The sequence below is a fragment of the Mirounga angustirostris genome, unplaced genomic scaffold (assembly GCF_029215605.1).
Source record: "Mirounga angustirostris isolate CCGP_5_RB_7025 unplaced genomic scaffold, mMirAng1.0.hap1 SCAF_4, whole genome shotgun sequence".
NCBI lineage: Eukaryota > Metazoa > Chordata > Mammalia > Carnivora > Phocidae > Mirounga > Mirounga angustirostris.
The window spans coordinates 166502100-166516839 of NW_026991712.1; the positions used below are offsets into that span (position 1 = coordinate 166502100).

The 14740-nt window shown below is 59.3% G+C and overlaps 1 protein-coding gene across 1 annotated transcript; it reads right to left on the reverse strand.

The window, feature by feature from the left end:
* Positions 1-4174: 4174 nt before the first annotated feature.
* Positions 4175-14183, reverse strand: TINAGL1 (tubulointerstitial nephritis antigen like 1). The gene is made up of 12 exons (XM_045898230.3): positions 13751-14183; positions 12953-13264; positions 11916-11979; positions 8230-8322; positions 7917-8031; positions 6696-6819; positions 6459-6609; positions 6141-6330; positions 5986-6031; positions 5608-5731; positions 4790-4835; positions 4175-4700 (listed from the first exon to the last, which is right to left on the reverse strand). The coding sequence occupies exons 2-12, from the start codon at positions 13254-13256 to the stop codon at positions 4560-4562; spliced, it is 1398 nt and encodes a 465-aa protein (XP_045754186.1). The 5' UTR covers positions 13257-13264; positions 13751-14183; the 3' UTR covers positions 4175-4559.
* Between the last annotated feature and the right edge of the window lie 557 nt (positions 14184-14740).

Genomic DNA, 14740 nt, shown 5'->3' on the forward strand with positions numbered 1-14740 from the left:
TCCCACTCTGCAGACCCTGACACCTCCCTGCAGCCCCAGGCCAAGCTGACCTGAGTGTTCATGACCCATTTCACTCCTCCTCCCTCCAGGTGTCCCCTGACCAGTAGCTTCTGTGAGCCCCAAACTTCAGATCCCGGTCATGTGTCTGGAGCTGGAGGCCACAGAGCTGCTTGGGTACTAGATGAAGAGGGACTGTGTGTGCACAAGGACAGAGCGTAGAGAAAACCAGGCTTTGGGGTGTGACAACTGAAGTTCTCTACCACCTCTTAGCAATGTGTCCTTGGGGGAGACACTTCACTTTCCCTCCGCCCCTCCCCCCCCCAGCCTTGGTTTCCTCCCTGTAAATGGGGGTAATAACAGTCCTTACCTATAGCATATGTCCAGTCTGGCTCACTTGGCACCCATCTCTCTGATCTAAAAGTGACATATTCTGTTGACCATCTCATTGCGGTGAGATGTGAGCCACGCTGCGCCCCTTGGAACAGGAAGCAGGACTCTGCTCTCCAGGGGCTGCTGGAACTCAGCCTTGCTTCACTTTGGGAAGAGACTGCCTCCCAGGTTAGTGTCACAGAATTTTCATGAAGTGGGTGGAATTCTAGAAGTTATCTCCCAGGGCTCAGCAGCGAGAAGCCGGTTGTGTGTGTGGGGGGGTAGGAATCCCTCTTTGACTAACAAAGGCATCTCTCTAGCTTGATCTACAAATCCATTGGAAGGCGGTGTGGTCTGTATCCAGCTCAACCACTTCTCCACTGCATGACCTGACCAGTCACCCCCCTCCCTGAGCCTCGACTTCCTTGTCAATCAAATGGCAGTAACAGTAGTCCCTAGCTGTGGTGGACATTGTTCTGCCATCTGCTCGGCTTTGCTCCCTTCCCCTGGTACAGCAGCCCTCTCCTTTTTTGGGGATCTCCTCCTCCTCCAAACACTGTTGCAGCAAGGACAGTCCCTGCTCCTATGATCCTGTCCCCCAACCACAGGTGATTGGCCCACAGGTGGACACCTGCCTCCAGCCAGGCCAATCAGAAGCCTTCCCTGGTCTGTTCTGTTTTGTTATGAATCAGAACTGAGAAAATGCCTCTGGGCCGAAAGGTTCAGGAGTGTCACTGGCCCCATGTCCTTTCCTCATGGCAGTTAGTTTGTAGAGAGAAAGGTTGAGGAGAGAGAGGGACAATCAGTCGTCCCAGCAGTATTCGGGTCCCTGGTTCTGGCAGCGCTTGGGCCCACTAGCTCTGCTCACAGTCTAGAAGTTCGCCTCTCCCTTAGATTCTGAGAGTCACCTCAGGTTGGCATTGGTTTCCAAAGATACACTTTCTCACAGCGGTGTGCCTAACTTCAGATGAGCTAAAGCTGTGAAGCGCCCAGCCCAAGGCCTGGCCCACTGCAGGCTCAGTAAGCATGAATTCCTTTCCCTTAATGGGCACCAGGCAAGGACGGGGCTTTGGCAAGATGCCAGGAAGACGTGAGGCATTAGTACTCAAGAAGAGATGTAACTCAGCAGCTCCGGGGAGACGACACTCAGGTGCCCTGGGGCCCCACAGAACCCCACAGGAGACCAGAATGAATGCCCGAGCAGAACACTTAGTGGATAGGAAAGGATGGGGCTAAGAAAAAAATGTCCTTCCTGCTTCATCCCTTTGTGGGAACAAAGGTTGTCAACAGGTACTCTGTCTCTGCCAAGGATATATCTTGGAGTCCCTGGTGGGCCAGAAGATGGGGGCCACGAGAGCCTTTTCAGAGGAGGAATATTTCAGCTGAATTTTAAAGGATGAATGAGTTTTCCAAACAGGGAAAGGACTTGGGAAGGGACATTGGACCATCACTACCAATCACCCACATTACTAATACAAGACGGACTAGTGTGAGGATTTAGACCGCCTGAGTTTGAATCCTGCAGCAACCAACATTCAGACTCTCCTATGCTTCTGTTCCTTATCTGCAAAATAAGGAAATAGGAGTTTGTCTGTTTCTAGGATTAAATGAGATCATACATGTAAAGCACTCAGAACAATACGCTAGCAGAAGGCTGTAGTTAAGCACTCAATATTTATTGGGCTCATTATGAAAAGCCTTTGCATTATCAAGTCCAACGCCTTTAAAATGATTACAGCTGTTGCCATTTATTGAGCCCTTAATAGGTTCCAAGCATTGTGCTCTGTGCTTGGCACCCTTTGTCTCCTGTAATCCTCCAACACCACCAGGATATGAGTACTATCATCCCCACTAAAGAGAAAAACAGAGGCTCTGGGATGGCAAGATGACTCATGGCCAGTGTAACCAACAGAGCAGGGGTTCAAACCCCGGTCTGTCCAAAGACCCAAGCCCTTGGCCCAGAGAGAGGAAGGGACTACTCTCAGGACACAGAGCAAGGGACCAGGATGCCAGGATTTCTTCATGAACCACCCAAGGGCAGGTGTGGGTTGGGGGCCCTAGAAGTTTGCTTCCCTTGCCTATTCCCAACAGCAGAGATGCAGGTGTGGCTGATGGAGGGTCCTGAGGCACTGGCCCAGCCCTCCCCCGCACCCTCTCCCGCTCTAGGGTGGCCCGGCGGGCCTGGGGCTCCTCCGCGGGCCGCGGACGGAACTGAGGAAAGGCTGGGCCGACCACCCTGCGTCGGCCGCTCCTCCCGGCAGGGTTGGCAGAGCCTGAGCCTCCTCGGGACGCGGCCGCGCCCTTGGTCCCCTCCCTTCCCCACCCCGCACTGCTTCCGCCAAAGGTCCTTGTAGAAAATTCCAGGCTGGACGGGGGTTTTTCCAGCGGGGTGGGAGCAGCCGGGCGCGTCCCCCCCGCGGCCGAAGCCGCGCAGGGGGGAGAGGTGGACGGGCGCCCCCGCCGCCCCTGCTCGGGACTCCCCGCGCGCCCTCGTCCCGGGGGGCCGGGAGGGGGGGCGCCGGCCTTGGCTCCTTGGGGACGGGCGGGCCGGCCAGGGGAGCCGGCCCGGGACGTCCTGGCAAACAGGAAATGAGACAAAGGCGGCCGCTTATCGGGAGCCCCGCATTCTTTTCAGGTGATGCCGGGAGGCGGCTGGCCCTGAGGGGCTGCCGCCCGGGAGGAGGACCTCCAGCTGCCTCCTACCACGCGGGCTCCCCCAGCCTTTCCGTCCCCTGGGGCTGGGGAGGTCAGGGCCGGAGGGCTGGGCTGGGGGGGGCTGTCTTGGGAGCCGAGTGGAGAGGGAAGAACAGGGCATATTAACTCACCCGTTCCACAAACTGTAATGCCACCTTATACCAGGTGTGGGTACCAGGAGGGACAAGACCCCTGATGGAGCAGACCCAGTCCCTGCCCTCAAGGAACTTCCAGCCCAGAGGAGGAAGGCAAGCTCTCAGATAAGGGAAATACTGGGTGAAAGGGCAGGGCCAGATGAGTCCAGGGAGGAGGTGCCGAGGCCATGCTGGGGGGCGGGGGGCGTGGTTTGGGAAAGCGTGGGTCCCTTGCACAACACCTGGCACCTCAGCAGCCCCATCGACTACTATCTGAATGAAAGAACCCCGGAGTTGGCTTTGAAATAGTGGGACAAGTGGCAGATGGAACGGAAGGGCATCTAGACTGGAGAACAGCATGTGCAAATGCCCGTCAATCTGCAGGACATGTGGGGGCAGTGAGGACACCGGGGTTGCCTGCGCACCAGGGGAAGAAGCTCTGGCGGGGAGGCTGGGGCAGTGGGTCCTGATGGCCTTGAAAGGTGGGCCGAGGACTGGGCTGGCGCTGGGAGCCCAGGGAGGTGGGGTAGGGAGAGGGCTCAGAGAGGCCTGCTCGGGGTGGGGGGTGGGGGTGGGGAAGCGGGCTTCGCCTGGGTGGTTTGGAGAGGCTGATCTGCAGAGACAGAGGCTCCGGCCTCTGTGGGGCTGTGCCCCCCTTGCCTGCTGGGCACCGGCGCCAGTTCTGCTGATCGGTGGGTATGGCTTCCCCCACCAGGCAGCGCTGACTCAGCGTCTGAAAGGTGGTTCCCACGGGCCCATGTCTCTCTGGGGGCCAGAGGACAGGCCATCCATGCCCCACCTCCAAGTGGGTCAGCGCCCAGAGCCACTGGCAATTAGGGCTGAATGGAGGCTAAGATTTCTAGTCTACCCACCCCTGCCAACCAGCAAGGCCTTGGGTGGTCCTTTCTGCTGTCTAGCCACCTGCCACACCATCTCCGGCCTGGCTTTCCACTCCCCAAAGTTCGAGGGTACCACAGTGATCAGTACTCTTTTTATTTTTAAAACAGTGAAAAGAAAAATAAATATCTTTGGAGAATAAAAGTACAGGGGTGGGGTGGGATAGGGTGGTGGGCTGGAGACTTGGGGGTGTCCTGGCTTTAGTGGTCTTGATGGGGTGCCGGGGCCTGGGATCTTCAGGCCCGCTCCTCCCGGGCCAGGCCCTGCCCAATCCCCGCTGGGAGGTCTGGGGGCTCCGCCAGCCTCGCCTGCCCGCGGCTCCCAGGCCGGGCCCTGCGTCAGCGGAACCTGCGCGCGGGGATTAGACCCCAGGCGCCCGCCTGCGCCCGGAGCTGCGTCGGGAGGGGCGGGGCGGGTGCTCCCCAGGGGCTCTTCCGCCGGCCGGCCCGGCTCGGTGCCAGGGCCTCAGCGGTGCCCCATGTCCTCCATGCCCACGCGGCCCCAGACGCCCAGCACGAAGCTCTCGATGTCGCACTCGTTGTCGCCGCGCAGGATGCGAAAGTGACCCCTCTCGCCCCAGGCTGGGCCCCAGGAGTTGGCCGCCGTCTGGGAATGAGGAGGGGCGGTGAGGGGGGCTGTGCGTGGGGGGAGGGGAAGGAGGCAGCGGTCGCAGGGCACCCCGCGCAGGGACTCACCCAGTATTTGAGCGTCCTTCCATCAGGCAGTGTTTCCTCTCCCCACCTGGTGGGGGGCGGGGGGCAGAGCCATGGAGGGAGAAGGGAGCTGATTCCACCTGCTTTCAGGGGCTGGAACCCCAGGGGCCTTCCCCTTCCAGATCCCTCTCTCTACCTCCCTCAGTCTCCACCTCTGGAAGTTTGTGTACTCACACCCATGTGGGGGAGGGTGCCAAAGGGATAACCAAAGGGGGTGAACAGAAAGGGGGAGAACTTGGGCCTCCCTGCAGGGCCCCACATCCTGGGGACCAGTTCTCTGGGATCTCACACATTTGCCTGCCCTCCCTCCTCACTTGGGGAGCCAGGGAGGGGTGGGTGCCAGGAACCACAAGGAAGAGACTCCAAGAACATGGGTACTTTGGAGGACCCACACTCCCACTGCAAAGGACATTTCATGGTATGGACCACTGAAATCAGTGACTGGAACATCTCTGGGTATATCCGGTGGGGAACCGAAGACTGGGGATGGGAGTCCCTGGGTCAGGCAGAGTTGGGGTAGGTGCTGAGATGGGGAGAGGCTGAGCCAACCCTGGGATCCGTGTCTGTCTTTCAAGGGAGTTATTTTATCCCCGTGTGTAAGGAAGGAACAGTTCTTAGAAAACCTTAAAAGGCCCCCACCTCTAGGTGTGACCGGGGCAAACCCCTCCTCCTTTTATGTCTTGGTTTCCGCCTCTGCGAAATGGGGCTTCGCAGAGAGATGGTACGGATTCCAGGCTGGCTCGGAGCCCCTGGTGCAAGCCCTGCTCCCCCAGCCCCTCTGCCCGCCCCCAGCCCCTCACCCTGTGATCTTGACCGAGTGGGTCCCATGCCGGCGGTACCGCTCTGGCCTCCCAAGGCTCACTGGCGTGTGGCTGTAGATGCCACCCTGGTACAGAAAGAAGTCCTCGTGCACCTCCATGAGAGCTGTGGACCGAGGTCAGAGCAGGGCCGGCTCAGCCCAGCAGCACAGGTCTGGAGATGCGCGCCCAGGCCCATACCAAGACTCTAAGTGCCCCCCACAGGGTGCCGCCCGCGGGGAGGGGACCTGGTCCCCCTGACTCCCAGCCCCAGTGGATTTGATGCTCCGTGCTCCACAGACCACCTGTGCTGCTGTGTTGTGTCCAGTCTCAAGCAGACACAAGCTTCTGGAACCAGGGGGCAGGATGAGGGGCATTTACCTTGGACAGGGCCATTCTCCATCAGCTCCTTCATGATCTCCTTCTCCTGGAGGGTTGGGAGTGGGGAGGAGAGTATCCAGCAGGGGTGAGGCTCTAGCCTCTGGCCAACCTCCCAGCTCCCCCGCCTCTGCCCCCTCAACCAAGCACAAACTTACGTTGGAGCCGAGGCGGTAGGCCGGCGTGACCTGGTAGATGTCATTGGCATGGGCCTGGCTACTGGGGCACCGGGCAGTGGCCTGGCGCTTGCCCCGACCCATGGCCCGGCTGTGCATCATACAGCGGGGTGCCGGGCCAGCCTCGTCCTGCTCCCGGCCCACGAACGGGTAGCAGTGGTCAGACACGAGCCTGGAGGAGAAGCAGGAGGGAGCGAGGGCAGTGAGGCTGATGAGCATGGCCCAGGCCCTTCCTGCGGGTTGCCTTCCTGAGGTTCCGGCCTCCCCTCGCCTCCCCTGCCCGCACCCTCTGCTGCTCACCCTCGACGTCGCAGGAACCACCAGGCACCGTCGAGACGCCCCCCGCGGCAGCCCCTCTGGTTGTGGGTGTCACAAGACAGCAGGTTCTGGGGCGACAGGACAGGAGTCATATGCCCCAGAGAATGGATTGAGACGCGGTCGGATGCCACGGCTGGTGGGGGGAGGCAGAAGGGCCGTCAGGCGGCTCAGGCCTGGGCTGTCTTTTCCCACCGCGCCAGCCTCCGCCCTTGGCCGTACCTGCCGTGGAGAAGGCCCAGGAGCCAGCACAGTTGCCCTGGTCTAGAGGCTCATGGATCAGGTTGGGCCACTTCTCAGAGGCCTCGAAGGCTGTGGGCAGCACTTCCCCCGGGCGCAGCACTGTCTGCAAAGCAAGAGTCACTCCGTCTGCCTCCTGCCTCTGGCCTGGCCGACCCCTCAGGGGCCCGTTGCCTTTGAAGGGCCACCGAGAGTCCAGGGCCTTCTGCGGTTTGTTCCTTGAGTATTCCTGCTGCGGAGGGATTCCGGCAATCTCCACCCTGACTCGGTGGAAGACCCAAGCACCATTTAGTGCCTCTCCCACGTCAGGTGGGGGTGACTAGTCCCGTTGCACAGATGAAGCCTTCAGGGAAGTGGCCAGGCCAGGGTCACCCACTTTCCATTCTTAACCCCTGCCTCATTCTTCCTCTGCGCCTTCTGATCTGACACTTCCTTCTTCCTACCAGGACCTTGGGCTTCAGGCCCTAAAGGGCAGGGGAGGGAAAAAGGAGTAAGGTCCTGTGACCGGGCAGGCGGCCAATGCAAATAGAGGAGGCAGAAAATAGCAGAGGCCCAGGGGAGTGAGGGCAGGGGCAGGGTCTGGTCATCCTAGCCTTGAGCCCAAGTCCCTCTGCAGGGAGGGCTGCTCTGGCCAACTGCCTCCTCCCTACCCAGCGCTGAGGGACAGACCCTGTAGCCTGTGCCCCCGCCCTGACCCCCTGAAGTTCCCCTTCCTCACCTTCTGACTGTTCCAGGTCTGGTTTCCCTTTCTCCCCGTAGAGGGTCCCACTGGTAAGAAGGGAGAAGCCCTCTCCACCCTCGGGGTTCCACTGAGCTGGTATTTGTTTCCGAGAATTCTGGCTCGCTAGCCAGAGCACTATCTGTCCTTCCCTTCCCAAAATACCAAGGTGACCTCCTGGCCCCTTGGGGCCTGACCCAGCTGTACTGGAAGGAATAGCATTTTTCCCAGGCTGGGGAGGCCACCAAGGGGCTCGGGCTGGGACCACAAAACTCAGAATCTGAGCATCAATTCTTCCTGCGCAGCACATCTTGTTATGGGCAGGAACCTAAGACCCAGAGAAGGAGAGTGATTTGTCCAGGAACACACAGCCTATTGGAGGGTGTTAGGCCCAGGCCCTTGAAGGAGCAGGGTGCAACGTGCCAGGGTTCCTGGGGTCCCAAGCGATGGGGAGATGGCAGGATTGTGGGCAAGGATGGACTTACGTGAATCTCATTCATATTGGTGACAGAGGAAGAAGGGCGGATGGTACCCAGGCGGTAGCGAATGCCTTCATCCAGGGTCATGCCCCAGAAGGCACTGTGGTTCCCAGCCCGCCATCTGAAAGAGAAGGGATGAAAGTCACAGCCCTTCCATGGCTGGGGCTCCTGGAGGTACGTGCATGTGGGTGGGAGAGACGCATACTGGCTAAGTGTCCACGTGAATGAGCTCTGAGTGAGGGTGTGCCTGGCGGCAGAGGCATCTCGGGGGAAGGTTTGTGTGTTTGTGCCCAGTGGGGACATGTCCAGGGCCTCTCACCCGTAGTTGCCCTGATTGATGGCGTTGATCATGTCTTGGTCCACCAGGCATGGCTCCTGGTCACACTCCCACTGCCCTTGCTCCTGGCAGGTGCTAGAAGAACAGGAGGGAAGGAAGAGGTGAGGGGCGCTGGGCATCCTCTGAAGGGAGGGGGCCTCCGAAGTCACCACAGGCCTGCGATTCTGTGCCAGCGATTATGGAAGAACCCCTAGATGGTCCTGTTCAGACTGGTGGCTCTCAATGTCAACTTCAAGTTCACGGTTCTCAAGTTTATATCTGCTGCCCAGATCTCTCCAGATCCAAGAATCTTGCCGCTATACAGTACCACCATTGGGTTGTCTAATAGCACATCCCGGACCGCATTTCTGATCCCCCACTCCCACGCCTGCTCTCCCTACAGTCCGTGGAAAATGTCCATCCTTCCTGAACCTCAGGCCAAGAGCCTGGGAGTCACCCTTGACTCCTTCCCTCACGTGCTGATTGGCTTCATTGGCAAATCCTGTTGGCTTTGCCTTAAAAACACATTCAGAATCCAAACCACGTCTCATTCGTCCTGCAGCCATCATGGGCCAGTCACCTTTCCCCTGGATTCTGCTGCAGCTTCCCCATTGTTCTCCCCGCTTCTGCCCTACACCCCCACTTCAGTATATTTTTAACACAGCTGCTGGATGACCCTGTTCAACCCAAGTCATGTCATGCCATCCCCTTGCCCAAAACCCTCCCTTGGCTTCCCATCACAGACTAAGAGCCAAAGTCCCTGCCCTGCTAACAAGATTGTCCCTGCACGATCTGTCCTCCTGTCCCCTTGGTGACCCCCTCCTCCAAGTCCTGGCTCCTGAGGCCCCAGCCAGACTGCTCCCCTGACTGTTCACAACAGCTGTGCTCCCTGCCCCAGGACCTTTGAGCTGCTCTTCTCCCCACATCCCCGAGGCTCACCCTTACTTCATTCAAGTCTTCATTCAGAAATCACCTTCTCAGAGGGGCCTGCCCTGGCCACCTTCCTCTCCTGCTTTCCTGTTTTCTTTTCTCCTTAGCATGTCGTTGTTACCTGACACTATATATTTAGCTATTTGCCCTCTTTACACCCGCTTCCTCATAGACACTAAGGTCCCGGTGAGCAGGGTTTGTTTGGTATCTTTGGTGCCTAGAAAACTAAACCCAGCACATAGTAGGCACCCACGAAATATCTATTGGATGCATGAGTGACTGAGGCAGAGTCGTGAAATGACTAAGAGCACGAATCCTGAATATCAATTCCCGGGCTCTGGCCCTCGCTGGAGAGTCATGCGACCTCAGGTGAGTTATTCGAAGTCTCTCCCTCCCTCCAAGTTCTTGTTGTAAAATGAGGACATGAATCATCCCCCCCTTCCAGGGATTAATGGCAGCCTTTTGTAAAGCCATTAGCACAGGGCCTGGCCCATCTTGGGTGTCGAGAATCATTATCTGCTCTTAGTGTTCCCATTCCAGGAGCCCCTGGACGCCCCGTCTCTTGAATTTCAGATTCCTATCCACTGGGTGTATCGCAAACTTAAAATGGCCCAGACTGCCTCCCCCGCCAAAGCTGCTCTTCCCCGAACATCCGCAACTCAGGACACAGCGCCTTATCCACCCTGGGGGTTCAAACCAGAACTCCAGGTGTGTGGCATACCCCCATTCCTGCGCCCGCCATCAGCAGATCCTGGGACGACACACCATGAAAGGTTCTGGATTCACTTGCCTCTCACCGCTCCATGGCCATCACCCTCCTCCAGTCCCTTATCACCTGTCACCTGGACCACGGCAATGGCTTCCTACCCAGGCTCCCTGCCTCTCTACACCCCGCTGCATACCCCGCAGTCCATCCCCAGAGAGATCTCTCAATGACATCTATCAGATTGTCTGCCTCTGCGTGGCTCCAGCATGGCTTGCGAGACCCACGGACGTGGCCTGCCCCTCCTCAGGGCTTCTGTCCCCAGGTCACAGCTCCAGCTGCAGTGAGATCTGTCCCACCTCCCAGCCTGCCCATGAGCTGCTCCGCCCCCCTTCTCTTCTTGTCTGATACCTTTCTGGTATCAGCATAACCATCTCCCTTCCTGAGTGGCCTTCCCTTGCCCCCACTGCACTCTAAACCTGGATCCCCCTTTATTCCCTTTCACCGTCACATCTGTCACAGGTTGTAAGATGTTTATTTGTGTGGGGGCTCCTTCGTCATTAAACCAGAAGCTCCACTGCAAGGACAAGGGCCGTCTGCCCCATCTGGCTGCATCCACCTGGTCCAGCACAGTGCCTGGCACATAGTAGGTCTTTAATAAATAGGTGTCGACAAACAGGGAATTCTGTGAATTCTACGATGCTTTTACAAGCTCATAACTCTGCTATTAGAAGATGCTAAACTGCCTTCTTCCCTTGTTGCCTTTTAAGGAGCCTCAAGGGGAACAAACCCAGTATGGCTGGGCTCTTCAGTCCCAGGAGTGGGCGGGGGCACTTTCAGGGAGGGCTGGAGAAGGGCTGGAGGAGACTGCGTGGGAGGGGAGGCTCTCCTCATGTTCCCCTTCCTTCTCTTACTCTCTCGAAGCATTCCTCGAGGTCTCACGCATCCTGGACGGCCCACAGGCATTGCCCCACACCCTCACTCAGGTGTCAAGCGCAGGGAACCGGGCCACCCAGTGCGGGCAGTGGGCTGGTCACTCTTTTCCTGCCACCTCCCCCTTTGCCCCCAGGGCTGCCCAAGCAGGTCTAGACTGGGCTGGTGGCAGCAGGTTCCAACATTCCAGAGGGGCCCAGGGTGGCCAGGCCCCAGGGATAGGAGTGGGAAAGAGGTTAACCCATCAATGCCCAGAGGCATCCTAATCAGGAGCAGCAGGATCATGTAGGCAAGCTCAGTCTTTCTGAAAACACACACATGATTCACACACACTCACACCACACACACACACACACACGCATTCTCTCAGCCAGATGCACGCTGAACCTCACGAGTCCCCACTCTCACTGTGACCCAGCACCCCTCACACGGGTGAGGCAATGGAAACAGCTTATGTGTAATACATTCCAAAAAGTTTCCTCCTCCCTGGGGCCTCTCAGTCCCAGACAAAGAGGCCATGGGGTGGAGTGGGTGCAGGGCCTCCTCCTCAAAGCCACAGGGTCCCCATTATTTCGATCAGGCGTTCAAGGCTTCCTACCCAACCCCTCTCCACTTCCCATCTCAGGACCCAGACTAGAGTAGGGAGGCCCCCCTGACCCTTCAACCTCCCACTAGAATGGTGGGGAGGGGAGGAAAAGGGGCCACATTCCAGGGAAGGCCCTGCTGCAGGTTGGCTGGCCTCCAGCTCAGCCATCCCTGACCCTCATCCCGTCCAGGGCAGCGGATGCTGCAGTCAGAGCTTTCCTTCCTGGCGCCCCCTTCTCCGGATTCTCCTGTGACACCAAGAAAGGTTGGGAGGGGCAGTAGCCCAGCCAGAGCCAGAAGGGACAGGGAACCTCTCCCAGCTCAGGGGCCACACCTGGGGCCAGGCATCCGTGGCTGACCGCTCCTGGGGAATGCTGTTAGAGTGTTGTTTCATTAGCTGACACGGGCAGGGTAAAAATCCCCGTGTTATAGACAAGGAAACAGGCTCAGCAAATAAGTGACAGGGATAGAACTGGAACCAAGATTGTGGGCCACGGGGTCCACAAGGCAAGCCCCCCTCCAAGCCGCAAACACTCACCAACGGTTACAGTTGTCCCAGTAGGTTCCCAAGACTGGATAGATGCGACTCCCATGCGTACATCCTGGGGACAGGGAAGAGGAGAAGAGAAATGGAACCAGGACCAGAGACGATGGGCTGAGAGGGCCAGGTCCTCAGAAGTCAGGTGTCCCGAATCCTCCAAACACACACACACACACACACGCACACACACGCACACGCGTGCACAAGCGCGGCCGAACCCTCACTGAAACTGGTCAAACTATAACTTCTTAAGACCTCTCCTGCAGGGTCACATACCAATTGCTACCTGGGAAGTTCTTCAGTGACCCCAGCTTGGATCCCTCTTGCTTCACTTGGATGCCAGCCACAACATTCCTTGGAGCCTTTGCCATTTAAATGACTTGAAAGTTGGAGATGGGGAGTGGGAGTGGCATGGGGAAGCCGAGGCCCAGAGAAGGCAAGTGACTCCCCTAAGATAACACAGCACTTTGGGATGACAACCAAGGCCTTTGGTCTCTCACCCACAGGCCCGCAGAACTGGGGGAAGGGATTCAAATGATTCCTCTGTGGGACAGGGACAAGGGCAGGGGAAAGGATGGTGACACGAGCTGAAAGCAGGAACGGATTCGCCCCCACCTCCCAGGTGTGACCAGCCACCTCAGGTAAGAAGAGAATCGTGAGCAAAGGCAGAGGAATGGCTAAGATGAGCCTGACCAACCCCTGAGGGCTGTATCTGCCTGGGGTGAATCAGCAGGCGTGGCCAGCACCTTCCCGGTCTGGCATGGAGGCAGGACTGGGAGAAAGGGCAGGAGGCTGCCTTTCTCCTGGGCCAGCTGGGAATCCCACTGACCAAGGATCTTCTCTTTTCCAGTCTTGCTGGAAAGATTCAAGTTAGATCAGAGCGGGGCTTCCCAGAGGCACGGACAGTGGGGCGGGGTCTCTCCCAGATTCTACAAAGCCTCCCCTGGAAACGTCAGTGCATCAGCCTTGCTCCTGAGCCCCGCTGGGTCTGGGGCTGACGAAGCGACCCACCCTCCTGGCCGTCTGGTGCCCACCTTGGATGGGGGGGAAGGGGGGTGGCACGCCGAGGCAGAAGTCCCAGAAGTCAGGGCAGCAGTCGGAGACGGTGCGGTTGCAGAAGAGGTCACAGTAACAGGTAGCACCCAGGTAGGGCAGGGCGCAGTCGTCGGCCCGGCCACGGCAGCACAGGTCCCGCTCCTGGCAGTACCGGCCGCCCGCATCCCGGATGCCCCGCAGGTGCAGGCCCGGCGCTAGCTCGCGGCGCCCACGACCCCGCTGGGCACCCGGGGCCGACTGGGCAGCCAGCAGCAGCAGCAGCCCCAGTGGACATGGCCACATGGCGCCTCCTGGGCCCAGGGAGCGCAGATGTCGGGGGTCAGAGGTGGTCAGAGGCAGTAGACACTCCCTGGCACCCCGGGGGGACTGATCTCCCAGCTCCCTGGGGCTGCGAGTCCCAGGGGGTTCAGCGAGGGCTCAGCAGGGTCCAAGACCCTGATTCCTGCGTCCCGGGGCAGGGAGCGGATTGAGCGAGAAACGGAGCCCCTCCCCGACCAGCTTGGGGATCTTCAAGGACAGGAGGCGGGGATTGTGGGGTTCTCGGTGCCCCGGCTCAACACCCCTCAACGCTTCTCTCCTATCTGGGTCCCTCTGCCCCTCTTTCAACCTCCATTCCTGACACGGGTGTCCCCCCCCGCCAGCTTGTGTTCCCCTGTGTCCCTCTGCCCCCCTCCACTCTCCCTCTCTGCCAGGACTCCCTGCTCCCTCCGCCTGCCCCCTCTTCTCTGTTCCTTCTGAATACACCCCCTCCCCTCTGCGCGGGGGAGCGTCCCTACCTGGTGACGGGCTGTGCCCAGGCTGCCCGCGCGCGCCTCCGCTGCCCGGCTCCTGCGACCACGGGACACTCAAAAGTCAAGCGAGGAGTGCGGGGCGGGACCGCCTTTTGCGCCGCCCTGCCCGCGGCGCCGCCCCGGCCGCCAGGCTGCAGGAGGAGGGGCCCGCTGGCTCACACCTGGAGTCGCCCTGTCACTCAGGAGCTGGGACCTGTGAGAGGGACAGTGAGCACGTGGTTGTCCTCGCCGGGTCTCTGCTGACAGCCGTTCCCTTAGGGGGCGGAACTCCAACTGAAGCTGAAAGGATTGTGGTCGGACACCGGTGAGGACTTCCCAGTGGCCTTCACCGCAGGGCTGAGGGCCTCCAGCGGAGAAGGGGAGATTGGGGGCGGCGGAGCTCCGAGTTTTGGAGTTAAGTTTGGCAGCCGATGGGGAGAGTGTGGGCAGCAAAAATCTCTAAGAACCTCTCCAAGCCCTCAGTAATAAAAACAGTCGTGCACACCCCCATCCCCCCGTCACAGTACCCCACCCCCAGGCTTGGGGCCGCCCCAAACTGCCTCCGTTCCCAGGAATGACTGGAATCTGGAGGATAGTTGAGGACCCTGCCTTGGCGGCTCATCCTTCGAGGGGGTGGGGTGGGTGTGGTGTGGGGGCCACCTCCCTGCCCTGTAACTTTTCTTTGGGTCTGCCCTGCCCAGGCACCTTGCCAAGCACTGCCAAGCACTGCCAAGCACTGCCCCCTTTATCCACCCCGAGGGCGTCCTGCTTGGCCCCTCTCTCCCTCCAGGGCCCAAGGGCACGAGCCCTGGCAGCTGGTGCCCCCCGCAGAGCCCCCCTTCCTGCCCGGGGCATAAACCCTTCCTTTCCCTGGGCTGGCCTGGGCCCCAAACAATGGGTCTTCTGTCCCGCCCGGCCCCGCCTTCACCTTTTACCTCTCCGTTGCACAATCCCCTCTTCTAGCAGGTTGGTCCTTGGCTCTGGGACTCTAAGGGC

Bases quoted from the DNA above. Each gene is read 5' to 3' on its own strand.
- TINAGL1 (XM_045898230.3), bottom strand. From the start codon at position 13,256: ATGTGGCCATGTCCACTGGGGCTGCTGCTGCTGCTGGCTGCCCAGTCG. The intron at 6,820-7,916 runs GTAAGTCCATCC...CTTGCTTTGCAG, and splicing joins CCAATATGAATGAGATTCAC to ACAGTGCTGCGCCCGGGGGA. The intron at 4,701-4,789 runs GTGAGTCCCTGC...CCTCATTCCCAG, and splicing joins GAAGGACGCTCAAATACTGG to ACGGCGGCCAACTCCTGGGG.